The sequence below is a fragment of the Haliotis rufescens genome, unplaced genomic scaffold (genome assembly GCF_023055435.1).
Source record: "Haliotis rufescens isolate VD_foot unplaced genomic scaffold, xgHalRufe1.0.p SCAF_10, whole genome shotgun sequence".
NCBI lineage: Eukaryota > Metazoa > Mollusca > Gastropoda > Lepetellida > Haliotidae > Haliotis > Haliotis rufescens.
This window is the reverse complement of record NW_025963780.1, coordinates 36,514,943-36,542,107: the sequence shown is the minus strand read 5'-3', so window position 1 is coordinate 36,542,107 and position 27,165 is coordinate 36,514,943. Positions and strand designations below refer to the sequence as shown.

Sequence of the window (27,165 nt, the reverse complement as noted above, 5' to 3'; positions counted from 1 at the left end):
GGCTTCACACATTATACCAATGTCGGTAATCAAATGAGTGAGTGAGTGAGTGAGTTGGGTTTAACGCCCCTTTTAACAGTATTCCTGTTATATCACAGCATGTCAGTTTAATGTGGGAGGAAAGCCCAAAGTGATGCAGGTCTCAGACGTTTACCACTTCAGTGAAACCTATGAGCATGGATATGGTGCTGACAAACCTAGAAACATAAACAGGGCGAACCAGGATTCGAACCCACAATCATAGGTTTCTGGCATAACTCAGGACACAACTCTGCACAGCGAAAATGAGTAGCCTTAGACAACTGGGCCCTGTGCCCTCGGAGTAGGATGTGTGACCTGGCTGAGGGTCTTCATGCCACACAGAACTTAACCTGGCTACATAGGTAAAACTGAAAACCGGAGAAGTTACCTTACTTAACTTAAACCTTGCTACATGACATAAGCCACTGGGTCAAAATCATCTGTGGAATAGACAGACTTAACTAACTGTGACGACCCCTTCCTGTTGCTCATGCTGTCAACCACTTGTTTGTCTGACCCAGTATGCCCACACTCAATTATTTAAAGGCCACCATGGTATAGTTGGAATATTGCTGACATACATCACTCTTTCACTTAGGATCTCCTTCAGCAGATTGCGGACACTGCACATTATGTAACTGACACTACCCATGAAGATCCAGGTAGAGAATAGGTCTCCAGTAACCCATGCTTATTGAAAGGCATCCATGCTTGTGGTAAGAGGCGGTTAATGAGAACGGATGGTCAGGCTCACTGACATGGTTGATGCATGTCATCATATCCCAATTTCTTAGATGGATGCTCATGATGTCAATCACTGGATTGTCTGGTCCAGACGCGATTACTTACAGACCGTCGTCATATAGCTGGAATATTGCTGAGTGCAGCTTTAAACAACAAACACAAACTGTTGAGCAGTGGAACGCGACGTTTCAAATCCACTTGAAATTATACAATTAATGAGGAACTAAACGTGATTCTCTTCTTATGACATATATGGGGAACTGAACATGATTATTGGTCTACAACCATGGAGATAAAGTGTGTCTTGCTCCAACGAACGAAAAGCTTGCAATGACAATTGCAATGCATCATGTGTAAGAATCAATTTTCTGCACGTGAACGAATGCCACAATCTTATTTCCGCGAAGCATGTGGCGTTTATACTAAATGTTCATGTCACATGAACCGAAACAATGTTTTGGTTGGTTTTTTTATCTCTTCTCAACACAAACAGGTCATCCCACCACTGGGTATACATCTTATCTTAACCATATAATCGTGCCATGCATCATGTGTAAGAATCAATTTTCTGCACGTGAAACGAATGCCACAATCTTATTTCCGCGAAGCATGTGGCGTTTATACTAAATGTTCATGTCACATGAACCGAAACAATGTTTTGGTTGGGGTTTTTTATCTCTCCTCAACACAAACAGGTCATCCCACCACTGGGTATACATCTTATCTTAACCATATAATCGTGCCACACTACTGTTACTGCAGTTGATTCCGAGCCAGGAATTCACTAACCATTTTAAACGTGCATTTTAACAAGTAAAACTGACGCAACTTGAGGTCATTATGTATTGGAGAAAACACGCTTATGAGGTTTTGGTAGACAGAGCATGCCCTGGGGAGAGGGAAAAATCGAGGGTGTGAAGCCCTTGCGGTTTTTCCCGACCCCCAGGGCATGCTCTGTCTACCAAAACCGAGGGAAAGTGTTTTTCCATACTTATAAACCGAAAAAAGAAACTTAAAACAACATTTATCAACATTTTTATGTTTCGAACATACTTTCCATGAACCTTAGGAAACGCGCGTAAAATATCTGTTGCTGGCGTACGGATCTTGAAAAGGACATTCTAAAAACCAGTGTGGCTTATCAACACCCCGTAGCCTCGTGGTACACTCACTGGGCTACAGATATGAAGGTTGCGAGTTCGATCCTCGGGAATATAAAGAAAACATTTGTCATTTGATTTTACATTTCATTACATGTTACAATCTGAACGGAAGTTATATTACCGTATTCGACGTAATAAGCGCCCCGCTCTAATAAGCGCCCACGTCGATATTTGCTAATATATTGGCTAGTGAACAATCTAAATTAGCACCCCTTCCGATTGATCAATGTACACAAGACTTATTTATTTGTGTATAATATGCACTCGTGTCTTATATGTACCCTTAATTATGGGCTTTTAAGTCCTGGAAAAATATATCTGTCATATATAAACATTTCAGGCAGTCAGCATAAACCACGAAATCTGCGATCTATTTTCTAATTTTGAGAGCGCCCTGGGCGCTTATTACGTCGAATACGGTAATAAAAAAACCATATAAATCCCTGGGATATTATAACACATTATAGAGCAAATATGACTTGAATATCCTATAAAATCCCTGGGATATTATATATTACAACATCCCTGTTTATGAGATTTAACCCGACTGGAAAGTAAAACCTCACAACAGGTTTTAATGCCTATAGAAAGAAGTCTCTTACTTAATAGCGATCCCAATGAATAGGTTTATAAGTGAGATAAAATATCATTGATTATTACAAATAATATGACACCAAAACATAGTCTAAGTCAGAAAATTTGAATCTGTTGATTCCAGAATTAGAATCAACTTTGGCCCTTGTTTGCAGATTCCACTTCCAGGATCAACTGATTCTCGGGATTTCTCCTTCACATAAAACGCCCAGAAAGCCTCCCTGTCACGTCACACTCACCGTATGGAGGTTTTCTCTGTAGGCTCCCCAGCTGACATGTTGGAAACTTGTAACACTGTTGGAAGTGTAATCTCACGTCTGAACACTTGCTTTCAGTTCTCTCCAGATATAAAACAATACCCACTTAACAAATCTCTCTCTCCACCACTATGACCAGTGTCAAATTTATGGAATCAGATTGCCCGTCAACAGGGTTCAAGGAAATGCACATGCAGATCACTATAGCAACCTGTGTCACCCCTAACTACACGAGATCCAAGAAATGTGAATAGGAGGAACTCTAGAGTATAAATGTCACCATGCATACATCCCCACAACATCCCAGATGTGATTATTCTAGGAAACAGTCAACTTGTGTGGATTTGCATACAAAAGCTATCACCATCTGGTGCAAGGACAGCAGAGTCGACAGGCAGGGAAAAACCACACACCACACAGGGTCATTTCAATCTCACTATACTCAGGAACATGTGGAAAATGATTCACCTCGTGATTTAGTTCCCCTCACATGAGCGGGGGGGGGGGGGGGGGGGGGGGAAGGGGGGTATTTGGCTCATGTGATTGTCAGCTGCTAAATATAAGCTGCAGACATAACAACCCATGCAGCTATCACTTTATCACTATCAGGAAGTAGGGCCAGGCACAAGATTCAAGGGAGTTAAATATATTGGAATGTTAAGAACTTGTTATTTGCAATTAAATGGACGATTCCCGTGGTTGTGGTGATAAATATGTTTCTCTTCCTATGAGCACATTATGGGCCTCTCAAGCTTCCCTAGATTAACATCGCCTAAAATGAAATTGTTTTACAGACAAAACAGTATTTTAATCAATATAATAAACAGGAGCCCAAAGACTGTTCATTTTCAGACACTTCAGTAATCTAGACTTGCAAACTATTATAGACTTGCAACGGCTGTATTGGATATATTTGTTTAGGGTCTGTACGGACTAATGCTTCCTCCTTCACTGTGACTGATGATAGTGTTCCGGGGTTATTCTTTATAATACAAGCACAGATCATAAGGAAGTCCTTGATTCATGACAACTATGTCAATATTGGAAACAATGGTAAATCACAAAAGTTTTAAATAAGTCAATGCAATGTGCAAATTATGTTGTGATCATAAATAATCATGAAAATTATCAGACAAGTTCAAATAGTTGCCAGGAAGACCTTTTATTTGTTTTCTGTCATGAGTTCCTGAAACTGAGTTTCTGATGAATATACTATGACTTGTACAACTTATTATGGACAGTTGACAGTGAAGAGGACTTTGTTGAAAAGCTCAAGATTTTATGGTGTAACGAGAGCAAAAAGACAGGACATGGCTTTGATGTAATTGAGGTGTTATATTTGTAAGAATTGAACAAATCTCATACATGAACACAACAAAACAATCTCTGATTTTTTCTCATTTCTTAAATTATGCATCTACTGGATGCCAAAATGGGCCTGATTATTGGAACTGTCCGTTTGGTCTGGCATTGACAGAAATTCTTATAAGTCCAGTGGGGTTTGAAAAATTAAACTGTATTTACACAGATGAGTGAAATGGGCAATAATCCTGCTGACGGAGCAAAGCAAAAGGCAGGTTCATGAAACCAACAACCTAGGATTCTGGCACAACTAAGGGACATAACTGTACACATGATCTACAAATTCTTATTCAACAGGGTGCCACCAGTTTCATATGACATTTAACCCAGTCATGATGTTAATTTGGTTAGGTAACAGAAAAAGTGTTATTTTAATTTCTTCCAACATAACAGACATGTCATATAAATGGATTTATCTGGTGAAACAGTCTCTAGCTCAGTGTGGGGAATATGGCCACATTATATTTTAATGCAGTAAAACCTGGCGAAGTGAATATTCTGTCCTTGGTTGTGACAAGTTAACTTTTCAAAACAAGACATTAATTAGTCTAGAAAGACTTGTCACTCAGAGCATGGAGAAAACTGATGCTACATTCTTACAATGCAAAATTATAACTTACAAGGGCTGTGTATTGACAAGGACACTGTGTTGCAATATATAGTTCCGACCAGAAGCAATATAACCAATCAGAGCGCTGCTGAATAGCTTGTCACTAGGGCACCATCTTGTCCCCCAAGCGCTAACGTTATCCAAGGCCTTTACAGCCAGCCATGTGTTGTATTTGGGTCTTCGCATGAAGGCGACTTTGTAGTTTTAGGTATTCACATGAAGGTGAATCGAGGTGAACTTTGAAGTTTCTTGTTGTTGTGCTTGTGTTTATTTAAGGGATTATGATCGAGGGACGGTGTGAAAAACTGACGTGCCCTCAACGGTGTTAAATGCTGGTCAAGAACCTGAACCATGTTCATTTAGATTTGATTACTAAACTTCCTTCACCTTATTCTGTCATAAAACATTCATATACAGTAGAACACGGATATAACGAACACGGATAGAGCGAACAAACTGTTAAAAAATTCCTGATTTTTATCCTATATCATATTATATAAAATTTACGTACATAACGAACTCTCTACAGCGAACTAATGGATATAGGGAACTGATATCTAACCACCGACAAGCCAATCTACCACTAATTAGCGACGTGAAAAGCGAACTGAGAAATCAAACTCAGTGTCAAGTGTCACTGACAATTGGCTGTACGAAATCTGCGGTGAATCAACACAATCAGCGGTGATGGATCAACCTTGTGTTAATCTCACCGGAACATGTCACTGGACTAATCTTGTCTGCAAAACAAACATTAAACATATAAATTTTACAAGATGGTGTCAAAGTATCATTTCACTTGTATATGCTATCATGGCGGGCAATAGAAAGAAGTTGACACAAACAGCGTGAATGACTGTTATGCAATGTTATCAACTGACTGCTATCCAAGATGGCAGACGTTTCCGAGCGAAAACGTATATACCGAACAACATATTTAACGAACTGATTTTTCTGGTCCTTTGTAGTTCGTTATATACATGTTCTACTGTATATATATTTTAATTTTCGATATATAATTCGCTGAAGTTATGTGCATCACATTCAAGATTTCTCTCCACGCCCCCAAGTTACAGTTATGTGTGATGCTGATTTCATGTTTACGATCGGCAATCTAAAGGCAGGAGAGGTTTATTGCATTGCAGATGCGGGATGCACTAAGAAACCTACGAACCTTGAGAACTGTCAGCGACATACCAACGGAAGAACAGCAAACCGTGCATGTCAGTTCAGGAGCAGTGTTACCTATTTATCACAACTGCTGTTATTGTACATGCTTGGGTGAGCAGTGTTTCTGCTCATAATCATAAAAATATTTAACCCGGTTACCAAGTACAAAGACTCTGTCATAGAGTGTAGCACTCAATTACACCAGAGCTCCAGATAAGCTTTTGGTGTTGTGGGTATTTTACCCATGCATTTTAAAATCATTGGGTATCAGTAATTCTATCTGGGTATTCAAATTTCTGTTACCCACTAGTTTTTACACATGTGGGTATTTAAGTTAAATATTTAAAAACACTATTCATCTAATCCCTGCAAACTGGTGTTGTGTAGGTTTGAGAGCTTTGTAGGACTCAAAAATTCCACGATACTTCCACAAGAAAGTGTGATGGCAAATGATCATGATGTAACTGTCATCATTGAGTTTGGCAAGGTTGACAGAATATCCGTTTATAATTTCAAAATAAGTAGCTGATTTGCGTATCGAATACGCAGGGTTACTTCACAATATTTTGATGATACACACAAGTTTTATTTTTGTAGCGAATCTGTAATGTTCGTTGCGTATTTGATACACTTGGATTTTATTTTACTGCGTATTGCTGATTTCTGATAATGGCTGATATTATTCAATTTATTTTGTACAGTTCTTCATCATGCTTAGACAGCGGTAGAAACTAACAGTTTCAGTCCGCTAGTCCTTATAATGATAACATATAGCAAAACCTTTAAAAATGGCAAATTTATACTAGACCTTAGGATACCTTTACTATTGGGCAGTTTGGCAAGGACTATAGGACTAGTGCCAGTTTCTAACCCTGGCTGTTAACATCTGATTACAAGTAGACACAACAATGTAGGCCCTAGACTGAGGTGAAACATTTGCAACATCACGTTGAAATAAAAATTAGATTAAATAATTTAGTTAGGCCAAAGTTTCTTCACATCACTTAAATTATCATTATCATGATGATGGAAAGGAATGTACATAGCAATGTACTGAGAGTATGTGGCATGAGACTGAGATAGATTACATATATAGTTATGGAGTCTCATAGGATTATTGCACCCTTAGAAATAAACACCAGTTCTAACAGAGACCTATTTAGAACTTACAACCATGACAATTAAATGAGAAAGGTTGTTTTGACAAAAAATGAAAATCTTCTTAAAATTCAGATGTATTTCTTAAGGAATAGTCCAGGAGATATATGGACTTCAAATTCCATTTAATCAATTGTACAGCAAATGAGATTGCAGCACAAGCTCCCATTTGTTTTACTGCACCGAAGCCTGTGTGGGGGTGAGTCAAGTTTTACAAGTGTCACTTTGATTCATCTGAACAGTATTCCAGTCATATCACAGCCTATCAGCTGAGAGCAAAACCAAAAGTTGCAACAGACTTAAGACGATTGAAATCCATGAGAACAGGCTGTTAAATCAGGGATCCAAATCCATGACAAACAGCTCCTGGGACATCTAAGGGAGGCAACCCTGCACATATAATTGCAGCATCATATCCCACTGGGCCACCAGTGCCATCTGAAATTATTACATAACAAGGCAAAAAGTGAACAGGGCTCACTAATACCCCTGACTTTGTTGACTCCAACATATTTCTACGTTCAAAACATGAAAAATGCATGTGGTGTGTGGTGGTATGACAAGCCATGCCTGACCAAGTCTAGACATTTTTACAGCAGATCTGAAGACATGAACAAGGGTTATGAAACCAGCAGTGTGACATGGACTAACATTTAGCTGGAGTCAGATATCACACACGATTCATCAGGACATCACTTCACCAGTAACGGTACCAGGGATGGTGGGTGAGCCCACAATAAACTATCAGCTCTACAGATCCTTCTCCGTGAAGTGATTCAAGAATGTAATATTATTTCTTATTACATAAATACAAAACCCCTATCAAAATACTGAATATGGAACATAATATCATTTCTTTTTATAAATTATATTCTTTTTATACAATTACAACACTGATTTTAGTATACCGATAACTTGAACACGATATTTGCGCGAGGACGATTGTAGGTCTATGTTAAAGTACAGAAGATGAATAGGGATGTCTAAAGAGGACCAGGACTTGATCTATGGCTTCCAACAGTTGATGTACAACACAACAGTTTCTATACCGTATTCACGATAATATGCGCCCTGGGCACTTAGAAAGTTGACAAAGGGGGACGCTTATTAAAACTATATGCAAGTCAAATTTGTTTCGGATTATTAAAACTATACGCAAGTTAAATTTGTTTCGGATTATTAAAACTATAAGCAAGTCAAATTTGTTTCGGATTATTAAAACTATGCGCAAGTTACATTTGTTTCAGATAGAGTGGTTATAAACAAACTTAGTTCCAACTTCGATGAAACTAAACGTTTTGCAAACAGTTATGGGGATATTAAAATACCCCTTCAGTGCTACTGATTATTGTAAACATCTCTGTAATATGCACAGGGTAATATGGACAGTCATGTAAATGTTCGGTCTTCAGGGGGCACTCATACCGATTATTTACAGAAGTCAGGGGTGGGGGGCTCAGTAGAACAGGGCGTTTAATACAGCAAATATGGCAACTTAACCAGTTTTTTAAAGGAAAAAGCTGGTTCTTCAGGAATGAGTAAATGTAATTGACGTACAACCATTCTAACCCTGCTGCTATAATTATTTCAGTCTGTACCAAAAACATTTGAGTCTGCTAGCCTGTACATGGCTCTCATGCAACATTTTTAGCACAGTTTAATGTTTTCATATGGAAAAAAAGCCTGACAGAATTTTACTAGACTCAGGTTCAGACTTGTGAGTCAGACTATAATTTACTATATTGTACATTGTACAATTAGCATATACACTTCGGTATACATGTTTATCGCGATCAGTAATGTACATTTCTATTAAAATATGTTAGATGGGATACATCAATGGAACTCTCTAAATACACAGCACAAACAATTGTTCAGCCTACATTGTATATTAAATAGAATAGTATTATGGAATTATTATGGTTCAGTTCGGATGAACAAAACCTTCCGAATGGCGTGCTGGTTTTCTTGGGGGAATTAGTCAGCAAAGAGTGAGTGAGTGAGTGAGTGAGTGAGTGAGTGAGTGAGTGAGTGAGTGAGTGAGTGAGTGAGGTTTTACGCCGCTTTTAGCAATATTCCAGCAATATCATGGCGGGGGACACCAGAAATGGGCTTCACACATTGTACCCATGTCGGGAATCGAACCCGGGTCTTCGGCGTGACGAGCTAACGCTTTAACCACTAGGCTACCCGACCGCCCCAGTCAGCAAAGAGCCGGAGTCACAGGGGCTTCAAATCTATTAAACTATGTAGACATAACTCTTGTCTTATTGAATAGTATGTCTAGGAGATACGCTCCCATTACCTTAGGCTAGCATCTATCTAAAAAGCTATAACTAAAACTACTGATATTTTATATATGCATTTTACCTGATGATAAGTATTACTTGCTAAACTATAATTATATGAAATGATGTATAAATATTACACCATGATAACTCATAAAAGCACTTGATATGGATCTGATTATTATAGGAAAACTTAGTATAAATGTTATATCATGATAATAGGGTCATAAACAATATTGTTACAGGCCATTTATAGTAAGTGTACATAGCTACATTCTCATTTGGATGGATTGCTTGAGCCCTTATCCAAATCATGTTAACCATTGTCCAAAATATGAATATTTTACAATTATAAAAGGTTCAATTATGTCCTTTATGTCTAGAATCTATTAGAGTTAGGTGTATCAGAAAACTATACTTGGTTCCGGTTACCCGACCCTATCTACATTTTGATCTCTGTCCTACCTTATTTTACTCAACTGAAGAAGAACCGGGGTAGAATAGGTCTTCAGCAACTCATGCTTGCCGAAAAGGGTGACTATGCTTGTCATAAAAAGGCAACTAATGGGATCGGGTGGTCAGGCTTGCTGACTTGGTTGATGGTTGGTTGATGCATGTCATCTATCCCAATTGCGTGGATCGATGCTCATGATGTCAATCACTGGATTATCTGGTCCAGACTCCATTATTTGCATCATATAGCTGGAATATTGCTGAGTGCTGCATTAAACAACAAACAAACCTAATTTTACTCATATTTATTAAATAAGACAGTCCCCCAACCCTTCTTGATGTTTTTCATCATTTTGTTCAGTGCTGACAATATGATTTCAATATGTTTCATTAAAGTCCTTTTTCCTTGTTTAAAGATTGATTGTATATTTGACATGTTGGTGAAAAAAGCTTTTGTTGTCATCCATGCAACAACAAGAGACTTAAAGTGATAGATATGCCATGTAAAATATTTGAAAAAATAAAATAATTTTCCTACCTATCTACCCTCTTTTACTTTTTTCCCATAATAGGAACAAAACATATTTTTTGATAGACCTTACTGAATTGACTAAGTATTAACTAACTTAAATGATAGTTTAACACCACTTGGCAAAGCCAAATTATTTTTTTTCAACAAGACAATTTGATGAAAAATGTAGATCTAATACAGTTGTGCAAGATTAAAAGGCAATATTCATAATATTACACACAGAACTGGTATACTATTTGGTTAATATGTATTTTACTTTGAGATACACGTTTCACAAGCAGGGTGTACATGAGACCATACCCTAACCTCAACCTTATTAAACCAAACCCTACCCTACCCTACCCTACCCTACCCTACCCTACCCTACCCTAGGCTACCCCACCCCATCCCATCCCATCCCATCCCATCCCATCCCAACCCATCCCATCCCATCCCATCCCATCCCATCCCATCCCATCCCACCCTACCCCACCCTACCCCAAAGTTTACAAGTTACAAGGCATATTTTCGTGAAACATCTGTGTGTGACAGTGAAATCTATCTTGTGACTGCCATCTGACTCAGTATGACAACTTGCAGTGTGAACAGGGTCAGGTGTGACCTGCCAAGTGACGTCACATCAAACATGAGGGACAGACACAGACACAGCCACACTCCCATTAGTTGGAGACTGGAAGAATCTAGACGTACTACCAGTATTTGTTTTTACTGGAACCACTGCTCTGAAATGTGCAGCAGACTAATTGGATATGACCAATGATGTAACCCTGAATGAGTGAGTTGGGTTTAACGCCCCTTTTAACAGTATTCCAGTCATATAACGGCGTGTCAGCTTAATGTAGGAGGAAAGCACAAAGTGATGCAGGTCTCAGACGTTTACCACTTGGGTGAAACCCACGAGCACGGTTATGGTGCTAACAAACCTAGAAACATAATCGGGGCAAATCAGGATTCGAACCCACAATCATAGGATTCTGGCATGGCCAACCCCTGAATGAGACACCATGATATTCGTACAGATCGGCCAAACATCTTGTATGGGTTTAACTGTCCAATCAGTAGGGCTGTAACGATTCACCGATATCTATGATGTCATCAACAGTTAGGTACAGATGATACTTAAATCTTCAGTTTGTGAGCTCACAAGTGAGTGAGTGAGTGAGTGAGTGAGTTTTTACGCCACTTTTAGCAATATTCCAGTAATATCACAGTAGGGGGCACCAGAAATGGGCTTCACACATTGTACCCATGTGGGGAAGCGAACCTGGTCCTTCGGCATGACAAGCAAACGCTTTAACCACTAGGCTACCGCTAGAAACAGAACAGGAACTAAAGTTGTTACCTCCAACAATGGCAGATATAGCACCAACTGTAAGCATGGCGGAACACAGGGACATGGTGAGAGAGGTTTTAGAGTTGTATCTCAGTGATATCACCATTTCTTACTATTTGTTAAACTGTATTGTGATACCATTGTATCATCAGTCTGCATTTTGATATGTAGATCACGTGATCTCAGGCGATACTCAGCTCTTCAAATCAGACATCTAGATTCTCTTACAAGTTATATGAAATGCTGAAAACAAGCAGCTCAAAATTTATTAAGAAATAGTGATTTATTCTGCATATTTTATGCAAATAGACAGCTCATCTGGATGTCTGTGCATCCACTGTCTCAGACACCATGATGTACTCAGCAGTCCCTCAAAATGTTTCCTGCAAACTCATCCCCCGTTAGAAACGTAGTGCATAAAATTAAACAAAGCTAACTATTTTTCTAAAATTAGGTGAATTCAGGAAAACAACAGACCTTAGGAAAACTGAGAATGAAATGAGCCAAGTCATACTCTCCTAATGTCAAGCACTAGGTTAAGCAAACCTAATCCACCAGTCATGTGACTTATAAAACAACTGTCTTTTGTCAGATAAAGACACTCGCTCACATGTTTGTGATAATCACACATACATACACCAGTTAACAATGGAACTTCTGTACAAGTTACTTTCAGAGACATTTTACAAAACTAACACATTCTCAGCCAACCCTTACATTGTGTTAAGAGCACCAGTCATGGATATATTTGTACAACTTGTAAACAAAAGCAAACATCCAGAACATGATGTAAAAAGTCGTCTCATCGTGGAAACGAACAAAGACAATGAACGTAAATGAAACAAATAAGGCAACATCCACACACAACACATACAGTTCTAAATATAGAACAAGCACTTGACATTCATCACGCAAATGTGATCTACGACTGTGCTGACCTGTGAGGAATATTTACACACGTCGGCTGAGCCATGCGCGGGACAATTTATTACAAAACTGCCTGTGTTTGTACGTTATTTCTTCACACCACATGGTTAACGTGATAAAGGGATATATTTTTTAATAGGTGCATGACAGTATCTAGTTAGATTCTGGGTCTAGTAAAACTTTGTTGCCTTACCTGCTGTGCAGCTAACTGCCAACACAATTACTGCAGATATATATCTAACATATACCGTATGTCATTTGAAATGGTTAATTAGGTCGAATTTTAGTTTGTTTACAGATTCTTCTGACCCAAAACAATTAAAAAGTGAAAATTAAATCAGACAATATGCAAGCAATCCATTACCTATCAAACACACAACACTGCACATGGCAGAGGCTAATTATTCAGACAACACAACCTTTCGAAGAATAAAAAGACAAATTTGAAATGGTTTAGATATTTCAGTTTTCCCACCTGGCAAGCACACCATTTTATCAAAAAAGCTATAAACCAAGAAATAATGACTCAACACTAAAATAAAATGTTGTCATGTTGGTGTAGCTCCTAATTTTCTTTTTCGATCACACTCCCTGCTTTGGTATATCATTAGACGAGCGAGTCACACTGTCATTCACAGCTGGGGGTATTATAAAGCAGCTGATTAAGTCTTACACAGCAGTATTGTGAAGACATACCTGTTAGAATGGTACAAAATACTAATCACTTATAGATATTATTGGTGTGTCATGCTTGTTAGGGTTTTCACAAGTTTGGATGAAATTTGTTTTTGAAAACTTGATTTTGATTTTTGACTTCAAATTTGTTTGTTTGTTTAATGCTGTTTGTTTGTTTGTTTGTTTGTTCCAACTATATGATGACAGTCTGTAAATAATCAACTGCTCCAAGTTCCTACACTTTAAGATTTGATTCAATGTCAACTGAATTCTCCTTTCTCAAAAATGTCGGCAAGCATCTGTAGATCGAAAGATTTTTTTACAAAACCGAGATGCTAAAGTTTTCAACTTCCATGCACAGTCCTCATCCAGTCCATCTGGTCTTCAAGCCAACTTTGTCTTACACTCAATGCACTCAGGGAAGTGAGGTTATTTTAGTCGCTTATCATCATACGGTTTCTGGGGAATGATGACTTGTGACATTACTGGATTGTCCCAATGCAACAAGCTTTGGGTACTCCACTGTAGTGGGACAGTATTCAAATTTAAGGTGGGGTGGGGTGTGGTCCTGTCTAAGAGGTATGCTCCTACAGTACAATACAACTAAAACCAGGGACCTCTTAAAAACTTTAAACATCAGGATCCCCTGACTTCCATGCTTAATTTTGAATGATATCAAAAGTGCGGGGTTGTTAATGCTAGGCTCTAGGGATGGGACGGGTCCACATTTACAACCCTGGTACCCAGGAACCCGCCCCCCCCCCCCAGGTACCCGCCCCCCTACTACCTGACCCGGGTATGTGTCAACTGCATTATTCACATTTAGATCATAAATAAATAGGTACCATATTTTGTGTATCAGTGTATGATGCACATTGTTTTTATCTAAGAAAATACAGCTGTGTGACCAGGTCCTGTACAGGATCCATCGGACCTAGGTACCCGAGTTACCTGTCCAAGCCATACTAGACTCTCGGAGGAAAATGATACAAGGAATCAGGTAACATATCAGGATTACTCCCCACCAAAACCACAGCTTACAACCTACTCAGCATGCTCCTGGGCAGGGCAGGCCACAGATAACATGTGATTTTACAGGGGGCTTCACTGACACACAACTTGAATACAGCAATGACTGAATGGGTCTGATAACACTTCATACATTTTGATGCATTTTAGATTAATAAGTGTTCTAGTATCAAATCCATATTATTCTGATACATATGATACTCTGTTTATTTGATTGTTTGTTGTTTAACGCCATGCTCAGCAATATTCCAGCTATATGACACCGGTCTGTAAATAATCGAGTCTGGACCAGACAATCCAGTGACTGACATCATGAGCATCCATCTACACAATTGGGATATGATGACATGTATCTACCAAGTCAGCGAGTCTGACCACCCGATCCCGTTAGTCACCTCTTCGACAAGCATAGTCGCCTTTTACGGCAAGCAGGTGTTGCTGAAGACCTATTCTACCCTGGATCTTCACAGGTTGATACATACTCTGGACCCATTCACAACCAAAGCTTCATTTTATCTGAATCACATCACATCCAATCAAATTAAACCTAAGTGTGAGACAAATTCAGTTGGAAATTAACAAGGGAAATAGAGATGGTGACATAATTTCAGAAACAACCCTGTGTGTGCACCCCAGGTATTCCTCGTAATACAATTGAGACATACTGAGGTTTGTATTACATAATTTAACCTAACCATGCAAACTGTTAACAAAACAATTCTTGAAAAAACTAGTTTGGTCTTGTGTCCGAAGGCCTGACATTCTTATTTGCTTGGTTACCAGATCCACCGACTTTAAAAAAAAAATGACAGATTTATATTTATAAAGACCAAACCAGACAAAGATAATTATTTTTTATCACCCACTGATCCAAATCAAATTAAGATTATTAACAAAATCTATACAATACATATTTTTTTCTGGTCTTTCTTGATAAGGTTCATGACATGCAAGCACTCACAGGGTGTTATTAAAAGTATGGTAATGATAAATGTTCTGAATCAGTCATAATTCCATCTATTATCATTGGAAATATTCAGTTTCTTTCAAATGCTGATTATCAATAATAAACTGTGACAAAAGTGTCAATAGGTTTAATGTGACGTGCGTTCAAGATTTAACTGCAATTATATAGACACGTTCATGCATGTGTGTGTGGCTGCTTGTTAACTAGTCCAAACTCAGGGTTTTACGTGACTCAAATGTGCGTCCAGTACTCACAAATGAAGAGAATGGACGCTGAAAATAATTATACTGCATCCCATAGGATGCACAATAATATTCATTGTACCTACACCTCATCAAGAGCAGTTATGGGTGTCTGTTATTTAAGGGTGTCTGGATTAATGGTACACCGGTATATTGTGGTACAAATCTTCAGCAATACGTATTGTGAAACGTTTGTAAATGTAGCAATATAATGGGGCAAATATAAATAAGGATATTTATGTGTTCCTAATCGATATGGAGATGGAAAATAGTATCTTTCTCATACAACTTGCCTCTGACAATCTTTTTATTAATTAGCGTGTACACATCATGACTATCAAGCTCCTCACAGCAACAGCCCGTTCGCGGAGCTCTCTATACCGTGAGTGTAACGAAGGTGTCACACGCTGGGAAGGAGCTTGATGGTATCTGACACTAATACAGGGTATAATTCTGATCAACTCATGAAAATGTCAATTGGCAACATATTGCAATACATATCGCAATACAAGTTAAAGTATGGCAATATATTGCAATACAAAATCCAGGTCAATATACAGCCCTACTGTTATTTCACCCATTAATGATGACAACTGTCTACATGATCTTTGATTCATTCCAGGCTCAAAAGTAATTCTCTAAACATACAGTGCACTACACCATTTCATTCATTTACAGGACCCTCATATTGCCTGCAAAGATCCTTAAAACTAATTACTGGGGGTTCTCAGAGCCCCAAGTTTTGTAAGTCTAGGTAAAACCCAGCCAAGCTGGTTTTAAATAGTGCTTCCCCACTGAGATACCATGCCACAGTTTAACATGTACACTGTACACGCCACTCAGACACATCATACCGAGTCCGAGCAGAGAAGTCCTTGTTTCGTCTAATGAATGCCAAGCATCTGACTTGGTGAGATCATCCTGAGACAAGGGACTTAACACTAGGGCTAGTTAAAAACATTGATAATCATGATAATCGGAATTATCGTTGATGGGAACAAATATTAATGAATATCTACATGATCTACATAAACTATTGTAATGAAATATAGCTTTACCGAAACAGATTTGTTATTGTCAGTCATGTCCCTTGTCGAAGACGGAAAGCAAATGTTTTTGTTATATCTCAAATGTCAACAAAGTAATCCATGTGTCACTGCTCACCAGTGGTGTGAAATATGTTGAATTCTTTCGGTACTTTCTAGCATATTAGCTTAATGTTAATTCTTGGATAGTTATCGATAATTGATCAATATTTTGTTGGCTATTATCGATCTCTATTATCCATATCGATAGCCAGTCCTGGTTAATTGACTATAACAGTCCAGTTTCAACCCTTGCCGAACTAGGCTTGAATATTGTGATTCAATCGTTGCGCAACCAGTGGCTATTACAAGTCATGTCCCTTCTGTGTTCCTCCTATTGACCAATCAGATTCCACCTATCATTTTACTTGCATTTGCTTCAAACAAAATGGCAGTATCAAGTCAAGACAATCTGATCTATAATCAAGATCTGTTTAGTAATAAAATGAATCTTACCTCGTGAAGTGCATCAAATTACTTGAGCACCTTGATTAAAAACCTGAAAAGATTTGGAAAATATCTGTCAACATGGTCAACACAGAGTTGATGGTACACATGCTTTGCAAATCCATTATCCTGCAATCGACCGAAATCGGCATGGCAGTTTACGAACCAGATACAGATTTCGTTAAGTGATTTTGATTGGACTATGTATAGACTCATTAGTCCAGCCAAAATATAAACCCAGAAGAAGATGGCAGGGTAAAAACTAGTACCACATTTTAAAGTCTATTGGCATGACATGGTCGGGGATTGAACCACCAACCTTCCACTCTCCGGGCAGATGCTCTATCCACAACAGGGTTGGCATACTGTCACATAAATCATATTGCAATATATCGGAACAGGGAGAGCTGTATTGTGATACATACTGCAAAATGTTTTGGAGCCCAAATTATATATTTGTACTGTTCAAATGGTACTGCTTCACTCAATAATCCAGACATCAAATTGCAAGATGGCTTATGACAGTATGGATAGATGAGACTACCTATTACATGATCAATATGGAAGGTTAATGTAAACAGACTGATGCATGTGCTGTTTAGATAGGAAATCAGTCGATCAAAATGTCTCAAGACAGGAAGTATAATTTCTTTGATAATACATGTATATTAATTCGCTGTTTAGATAGGAAATCAGTCGATCAAAATGTCTCAAGACAGGACGTATAATTTCTTTGATAATACATGTATATTAATTCTTCTGTGACTGTATTGCAATATACGAGTATACTGGTTATATTGCACACCCCTAGGCCTAATGAACTAGATCACGGATGTGGTCAAACAGTGACAAATGTTTTGTATAGTTCTTGACATTACATAAAATTTTAAATTACCTGCATTTGTCATCATTCGAAAATGTATGAATCTTATTTTTTAAACATGTTAAACATACCAAATCTCTGATAAACTCTTTATTTTAATCAGATGTTTTAGACCATCTAAGCTTATCTCCTGGAATGAGTTGATAAAATAGGTATTTTACGGCATGTTGTCCATGAAAATATGAAGATTACCCAAGCTCTATCATCACAGAAGAAATAAATATCAAATCTGTCATTATCAATTATCATTATCCACATTTCTCAAAATACAGTATACATCACACATCACAACTGAATATAAGTTTGTTTGACAGACAAAGACAAACCAATTACTAGATCTATCAGAATAATAATGTCATTATTTATGATGCTAGCTTTAATACTGATGCTTATTATACATTAATCAACAAAGGCATCTACGAACAGCATTCAGTGGCTGACACATGTCTTCATTAAAATAGACTGAAATAAACCTGATCTCTTTGATATTTGCCGATTCCTGACGTGACAGATGGTAGTCAAGCCATGCATAATAATGAGCCATCAGAAACCACAATATTGTCAACTGTAACTTCGTCATTTCCCACCTCAAGATGAAAAAGTTAACAATTTCGTTTAAATTATACTAAGTAAACTAAAAATTCATATTCTGAATTTACTGCACATAGAAATAATTCGGTTTTATTTCAATATTGCCAAACGATACTGGTTTACTATTACAGCAACATCTAGATCAATATGATACACTGACTTTGGTCAGGACGATCTCCATACATAATGAGTTCAGTGTTGTAACGTCAAAGTCAAACAGTGTAATAGATGGATGCAAACGTTCACTAAAAATCCGATCTTCAGTAAAGGAAAGATAACAAAACATTTCTTAAAATTACTCACGGCTTCCCTGGTGACAGAAAAACCTTCGCAAGCGACAAAATTGTTTCACTTCCGGTTTCAGTATATATGAAAATATTAACCGGAAATTTAACGAATACAACCAATTTCACATTTGTTCCTGCCAATAATAATAATAATAATAATAATAATAAGCTGTTCACATTGTCAAATATCAATCAGTTATTCATAAGGCTTTACAAAATAGATTCTGAAAAATGACAGATACATTTACATCACACACAGGATATACATATATATTACAAACGTCAGATTATAACACATGCATACAATGTATCATCATAAATACATGACGTTAAAGTATGTCTCACGTCGTATCAACATGTGTATATAATATAATATATGTATATATATATGGTTCCGCGTAAAAGAAATCACTGTTTTGGGGGGAGATATGTAAATGAAGGAGAATTACATACAAAATGTACCCCAAATCGAAAGTAATTTCGTAGCCCTGTGTAATAAGCAATAAGTTATGTTACATAAAATATTAATTCTATTTAGATCTTAACAACATATAACGTGAGTGCATAGGGGCGACATTTGTATATATAAAAAAAGAACAAAGTTGATCGAAGCTAATCTTCAAAGGAAAACAACACTCCAAGTTTGACACTGTTTCAACTGTCAATTACTTATAGGCTGCTGGATCCCCCAACCTGTTGAGATGGAGACTGGAGATGTTTATTTGACAATACTACCAGGTGAAGGTACATAAAGTGATGATGATTTTCATCAGCCAGTAGATCTCCTAAAGCCAAGAGATGCAATAGGGAAGGCTAAACTAACTCTATTTCTGAGAGATGGACAGCTTCTCGAACGTATAATAAACAGAGCAGCCAAAGTTAAAAATTAAATTATATCAATATACGAAAATAGAAATCATATCAAAACAAAAACAGAAATTCTGTGAATACTAAAACGCGCAATAGATATGTGTACCCTACTCACACACATGAGTCCAAAAGAGGGACAGGTCAGCCGACATTGCTACGGCAGAAGGCGACCCCTTAAACACTTAAAACAACAACATCAGCTGTAAGTATTGTCTGGACCAGACTATGCAGAGACTGAGCATTGCTCGACATGACTGGGGTACCGCTTATTGTTTTACTGTTATGTGTTTGTTTGTGTGTTGCTGGCTGAATGTATGCGTATGTTGTCGTGAATGTTATACAGAATGAATGGTTGACTTTATAAATGTGAATCCAATGATTGCGCGGTGATAAGATTGTTCTATGAAATTTCAATCACGTCTGTTTTGTCCTGTATCCCTATGATTTGGTTGGTTTGTTGTTTAACGCCGCACTCAGCAATATTCCAGCAATATGACGGCGGTCTGTAAATAATCGAGTCTGGACCAGACAATCCAGTGATTGATATCATGAGCATCGATCCATGCAATTGGGATCGATGACTTGCATCAACCAAGTCAGCGAGCCTGACCACCCGATCCCGTTAGTCGCCTTTTACGACAAGCATCGTCACCTTTAACGGCAAGCATGGGTTGCTGAAGACCTATTCTACCCCGGACTCTTCACGGGTCGTATCCCTATGAAGTGAATGGATTGCTCAACAGTGACATCACACAACTCTTTATAACGGGAGAAATCGCTATAATCATATTGTCTCATCACAGACCATAAAATAAATTTATTCTATGGTCTCTGGTCTTATAAATTTTTAAACAAATATAAGATTTTGAAAACCTATAATCCAAAGATAATAATCTAGTATAAACGAATACTTGAAAATACGAAATTGGGTTACGAAGTTTCTTATTTTTAAGGGTTACGAATTTTCTTGGGTCACGAATTCGTTTGGGTTACAAAATTACCTCAACCCGTCCTTTTGACCATTTGGTGCCTGGACAATTCGTCGATGCGATAGTAATAAGAATCTTTTTCTGACTTATTAACTCAACCTGGGCTTTTTCCATTACTCACGCGCGAAATGCCCCAGCAGTAGACAACCAAGCTGAATGACATGTCAGTTTTAATTATTATTAAGAAATAAGTTGGTCATCCTAATTTAATACATGGAAAAAAGTCTCGATTATTAGCAGGAATCCAATCCCAGAGGGAATGGGGTTCATAAATTTTTAGTTTCTAAGTGATTTTTAATACTAGACATTGGGGTGTTGGATAAAAATAGAGAAGACAATCTCGCATAATTTCATCATTTGCACAACTACTTTTCGCTTGGAGATACCAGTTTTATAATACACCTTATAAATAAACGAGTTATCTGTCCTTGCAAACTATACAGATGGCGCATCACTTGTCCGGAAGTTGCGTTTATTTTGGTTCTTGTTATGGCTTATTGCATTTGACATTGAGTGGGAAGATGTAGATTGTCCTTATTTGATACAGACTAATTAAGTCACCACTTTGACAACACTTAGTAGGGTTTCGCAGGAGATATAAGAGGTGGAATCTGCTCAAGCAGCCCATATGGCATCTTCGCAATGGCTGGAAATGACATGCCATCGGGATCAGCGCTGCTGAAACGCAGCAAAAGGAGTGTAGCAACGTACTTTAAAGGAGAAAACGCAAGACAAACCAATCTGCAGAAATTCCACGATTTTCTAGAACATTTACTGGCACCCCAAAGACCAATTGATGATTTAGAACCTTTGGAATGGTGTAGGTGGTTGATTGCAGGAGGCTCCACATTCGATGAATTTGCTAAGACAGGTGAGATTCAGCACGACAGGCTTATTATCTTGAACATAAATGGAAATCTAAATCTCTTTATTTTATTTTCAGTGTCATTAGTGATGATTACGATAGCGTATGTAATTTGAATTATGAAATCTTGCACATTGTGTTTCACTATGTGGGAACTCGTGTCATGAAACCAATATTTAGGAAACCAAATTGTCACCATGGGGTGCAGCCTGAGGCTAGTACAATGTTTCAAAACGGTGGGAACATGTACTGCGGACATAGATGTGTTACCAGATGGCCAGCAGCCCTGCTGTCTTGTTCAGCCGTGCAGAAACATTTTGTTACTTGGTCAGCATGTCAGTGACATTAACTTTCAGTTATTCATTTTCTGACTTCTCATTCACTATATATAGCCACTTTTCTAGTACTGACTAAAACTTGTGTGCGTGTGTAGTCAGTAGTAGAAAACTAGCCACTTTTCTAGTACTGACTAAAACTTGTGTGCGTGTGTAGTCAGTAGTAGAAAACTAGCCACTTTTCTAGTACTGACTAAAACGTGTGTGTGTGTGTAGTCAGTAGTAGAAAACTAGCCACTTTTCTAGTACTGACTAAAACGTGTGTGTGTGTAGTCAGTAGTAGAAAACTAGCCACTTTTCTAGTACTGACTAAAACATGTCTGTGTGTGTGTGGTCAGTAGTAGAAAACTAGCCACTTTTCTAGTACTGACTAAAACGTGCGTGTGGGTGAGTGGTAGAAAACTAGCCACTTTTCTAGTACTGACTAAATTGTGTGTGTGTGTGTGTAGTCAGTAGTAGAAAACTGGCTTTCAATGAACAAAGATATGAAGTAAGGTAATCTAAACATGCTAAACTAATGCTAAATGTTTTGGACTATCCACAGTGATCCAGTCAATTCTGCATTACTAATGCAGTTTTCATGTTTAAATATCTAAGGGTGACAAAGATTAGATCATGAACTTATGAACATTAGTATCACAACCTGTCCCTTTGTCAAGCAGGGTATATCATGTTATAATAGCAATGTTGGTTCAGCATAGCAAGTATACATGGTAAAACAAATCAATGTAGTCAGTCTGTGCCAAAACCAGACGGCTGTCAGCATCATTCTTTAGTATACTTTAGTGTTGTCATATGGACTAACATGTTGAAGTAATTCTGCACTTTGTCTTATCTGTATCTGCAAAGTGTTTAAGCAATTTCTGGTTTAAACTTTAAGTCGGACATCAGTGTAGAAGTCATTGTCATTTGTCAGATCAGTAGTGTTCTAACCTTTCCATAAAACACTGATTGAAGTGTTTTGGGATACGGCTTAACAGCACCACGTCAACCTGGTCCAAAATGGCACCAAATATGCCTTGTGAATATAACACCAAATTGACTAAAACATCATCAGATATATTTTGCAAAGACAACACCATATAATTGGCATAAATCACAAAAATGATATACAGAATGAAAAATACTGAAAAACAAAATATGTACCGGTACAAGACATAGGCAATTATTTTTTCTTGAGGGTGCCATAAGAGTATTAAGACACTCATACGATGTTTAGGCCAGCCTTTGTAATTAAACATGTTAAAAGTCTGTCAACTTGAATCATAGTTTAGATCCATCACCAAACTCTGTGAATAGCATTTCACAAAGGCTAGCAGGGATTTATCGAGACCCGCTCAGAGGCCAATAATCTCCCCAAGTCTGCAGCAAATGTCATTAAAATTACACAGAATGGATTTAAGAGTTTCCCTCATAGAGTTACTATATATAACAAACTTAAATGGCTAATTTTATGGCTTTGTAGAAACCTGTACTTCACTAGGGATGGGTATTGGAGGTTTAAAGTACGGTATATCACAATATTTTACGATGCACAAGGTCGTATTGCAATACCTATCATGATATATTCTATCATTCAAAATTTTGAATTCAGAAGCAATTTGAAACACCATAGTGTAAATTGAAGTTCATAAATGGAACAAAACAAGATGCTGGTTCAACATAATCATTTATTTAATTTTACTCAATCAATAAATACACACGGATGCATCCTCTGGGTATTTGGCAAGTATATGACAGGAAACACATGAATGATAAAAATTGTTATTTGAGATCAGCCAATATGCTGAGGATTAAAAAAAGATATTATGATATTGATTGTGGAAAGACTGAACATGATGACAGGACGAATACAATGGAGGAGTTGTAATGTTCAGGTATATATTACTGCATTGAATGCAGTTTCAAAATATAATGTTAAAATAGGCCTACCCCTGAATGTAAAATAAAAACTTTTAAAAATCCCAGTTTCAAACAAAATAATTATTTTTCCCAATTTGTCTGCCAGAGGCTCCTTTAGAATCCGGGATAAATCCCTGGCTCGACAGTAGGCAGTTGTAATTTAGAAAGCTTGTCCGTTCCTTTTCATTGTGATTACCATGATTAATACCCTATTCCATTTCTGTATATCCTTTATTTTGTGAATCACAATGCTCATTAAGCACGGTCACAAGTTCATCATTTTCCATGTGTTTGTCACATTTGTTTGTGGTTTCAGTCACATAATAATTATTGATACTGTTGCTCCAAAACATGATTTCCATGTGTGTCCTTCACATGTTCAGGCACTGGGATCTTATTTTAACCGTGTCATTACATATGTACCAGGTAATCATGCCAGCACCACTTAAATACAAGAACCATGGCAGGGAGTTTTCCCAGGATTCCAAACATGGCCCCTGTTATCAGGCAATTGGGGGAAAAAATCATCATTTTGCTCCAATTGATCATTGAAATACAACTCACTTCTACAAAGCCATTACATTAGTGTTTGCTGTATAACATGAACTGAGAAATTTGTGATCCATTTAGGAATTTTCACTCTTTTGCTGCAGACAATTTTTTCACAGTTCTCTTGACATTCTCACATGTACCATCTTCCTGAGGCAAGAGAGTAAGCTGACTTTAAAAGTCCAGTTTCCACCCTTGCCGAACTAGGCTCGAATTACTGGGCTTGATCGTAGCGCCACCAGTGGCTATTACCAGTTATGTCCCTTCTAAGCCTCTCCTATGGACCGGGGGCATGGGTGGGCCCAGTCGTCTAAGGAGCCGTGATTCGCTGTGCAGAGTTGCGTCCCTTGGGCACGCCAGAAACCTATGATTGTTGGTTCGAATCCCGGTTCGCCCCGATTATGTTTCTAGGTTTGTCAGCACCATACCCATGCTCGTGGGTTTCACCGAAGTGGTAAACGTCTGAGACCTGCATCACTTTGGGCTTTCCTCCCACATTAAGCTGACACGCCGTGATATAACTGGAATGCTGTTAAAAGCGGCGTAAAACCCAACGCACTCAATCACTCTCCTATGGACCAATCAGATTCAACTTCTCGTATCACTTGCGTTTGCTTCACACAAAATGGTGGTGCCCAGTCAAGACGATTTGATCGATAATCAAGATATATATTGTGATAAAACGGGTCTTACATCGCGAAATGCATCAAATCATGTCAGCACTTTGATTAAAAACATGAAAAGATTTGGAAAATATCTGCTGACAATGAGTTGGCGGTGCACATGTTTTGCATATCCTGCAATCGACCGAAATCTGCACGACAGTTAACAAACCGGATTGCGCGATTTTGATTGGACTATGCATAGACTTGTTAGTCCAGGCAAAATGTAATTCCATAATACCAGCCTAGTTCGGTAAGGGTACAAACTGGACTTTTAAAGTGAGTTAACTCTCTTGCCTTGGAAAGATGCACATGTACATGATGTTTGCACCAGCACATACTGACCTGTGAAGATCCGGGGTAGAATAGGTCTTCAGCAACCCATGCTTGCTGTCAAAAGCTATGCTTGTCGTAAGAGCCAACTAATGGGATCGATTGGTCAGGCTTGCTGACTTGGTCATGTCATCATATCCCAGCGTGGGTTGATGCTCATGATGTCTGGTCCAGAGTCGCTTAATTACAAACCGCCGTCATAGAGCTGGAATATTCCTGAGTGCACCATTTCTGGTGTTCCCCGCTGTGATATTGCTGGAATATTGTTAAAAGCAACGTAAAACAAAACTCACTCACCCAATGCAGACAAGGGAATAGTAAGAGGAGGAAAGATTCATCAAGTTCTTAAAGTAAAATAAATCAGTGAAAGGTCGGCCTTTCTTACAATGGTAATAGGAATTTATGAAATTCAAACACATTTGATTATAATCATGATAATTGTAAGTATTCAACATAGGCAATGTCTTGGCTGCACATGTGTCAACTAGATTTAATTGAGTTGTTAAATGTTAGTTTCTTCATGTTGAAATTGTGCCCATCAGATTTTTCATGTGATAATATTGTTTCCTGTTTAAAAGTTTTTGCAATTTAACACAAACACCCTTACAGTTCTGAACTGACAACAAAGCGTACACCACATCCCCTTTTCCACACTAGATGATGGTCAACATAACTCCAAGACCCACTTAGGATTGTTTGTTTGTTTGTTTGCTGTTTTACGCCGCACTCAGCAATATTCCAGCTATATGACGGCGGTCTGTATATAATCGAGTCTGGACCAGACAATCCTGTGACTGACATCATGAGCATCGATCCACGCAATTGGGATATGATGACATGTATCCACCAAGTCAGCGAGCCTGACCAACCGATCCTGTTCGTCGCCTTTTACAGCCCACTTAGGAAGATAGGAATGTGATCGTTTTTCTGGCTTGTAAATCTTTTTGTTCATAACTGTCTAATTTTGGTTTCTCTTCCTTCTGTGGCTTGAAATTTGTGAAAGACCATGTTACAGGGTTAGAAACTAACAGTTTTTGTCCACTCATCCTTATATTGATAACATATAGCAAAACCCTTAAACATGTTAAAATGGGCCAATTTCTACTAGTCCTTATGATACCTTTACTTTTGGGCAGTTGGCAAGGACTATAGGACTATATTTCTAACGCTGATGTTACCCTGCCATTACTGGAAGGAAGAGTAGTGAAACACTTCTGCTGATTGGGTGTATGAATTACAGGATTGATTTCATCCAATCAGAATATTTGTCTTTACTACAGGGTGAGATTACTCTGCACGAGATGTGTTACAATCGGAAATCAAGTAATACCCCGTTCACTTGCGCCTCTATACATATGTGTATATGTGCATATGTGTGTAGAAATACATATGTGAGTATACTTGTCATGTGAACGCATTTACTCATGTGTGTATATTTACATCAGGAGATAATTTGCATCATGTCTGGAGCAGGTGCAAATGTAAATGTAAATTTGCACTGTGTGTTTATGTTGCAATGTAAACGTTTATGTCAACGTAAGAGGATGATCTAATTAATATCTTTTGCCAACACCAAATAAATTGTCAACAGTTGCCAACATTAATGCATATATACTGAGTTGAGCGGACAGTGTTTTCCTTTGGTTTCAAGGAATCAAAACTTTGTGTACAAATTAAATCAAACACATGTTGATTCACGCGAAAATTTTCGGTGAAGTAACTCTTTTCTCATTCAACTTTGATTGGGAAACAACCTGTTTTGTGTTGAAAGGCGTGAACAGACTGACGAATAGGTGTGCCTTACACAATTTACATAGTTTATTTACACACATAAGATGCTCT

The 27,165-nt window shown here is 38.0% G+C and overlaps 2 protein-coding genes across 3 annotated transcripts in view; one reads left to right on the top strand and one right to left on the bottom strand.

Annotated features, from left to right (window-relative positions):
- LOC124131059 (transmembrane ascorbate-dependent reductase CYB561-like) overlaps positions 1 to 18,907 on the bottom strand; it is a 39,803-nt gene extending 20,896 nt beyond the window's left edge. The window contains exons 1-2 of one of the 2 annotated variants that reach the window (XM_046494141.2): positions 18,835 to 18,907; positions 17,067 to 17,109 (exon numbers count right to left, since the gene is read on the bottom strand). In XM_046494141.2, the coding sequence (XP_046350097.1) occupies positions 17,067 to 17,080 (14 nt within the window). In that variant the 5' untranslated portion in view covers positions 17,081 to 17,109; positions 18,835 to 18,907. Of the gene's footprint in view, positions 1 to 2,761; positions 3,238 to 17,066; positions 17,110 to 18,834 lie in introns of those variants that run through there. The other variant, XM_046494140.2, reaches the window with a different exon arrangement.
- A 2,213-nt stretch (positions 18,908 to 21,120) lies between these two features.
- LOC124131109 (E3 ubiquitin-protein ligase UBR3-like) overlaps positions 21,121 to 27,165 on the top strand; it is a 71,010-nt gene continuing 64,965 nt past the window's right edge. The window contains exon 1 of the mRNA XM_048390108.1: positions 21,121 to 21,548. Within this exon, the coding sequence (XP_048246065.1) occupies positions 21,320 to 21,548 (229 nt within the window). The 5' untranslated portion in view covers positions 21,121 to 21,319. The remainder of the gene's footprint in view (positions 21,549 to 27,165) is intronic.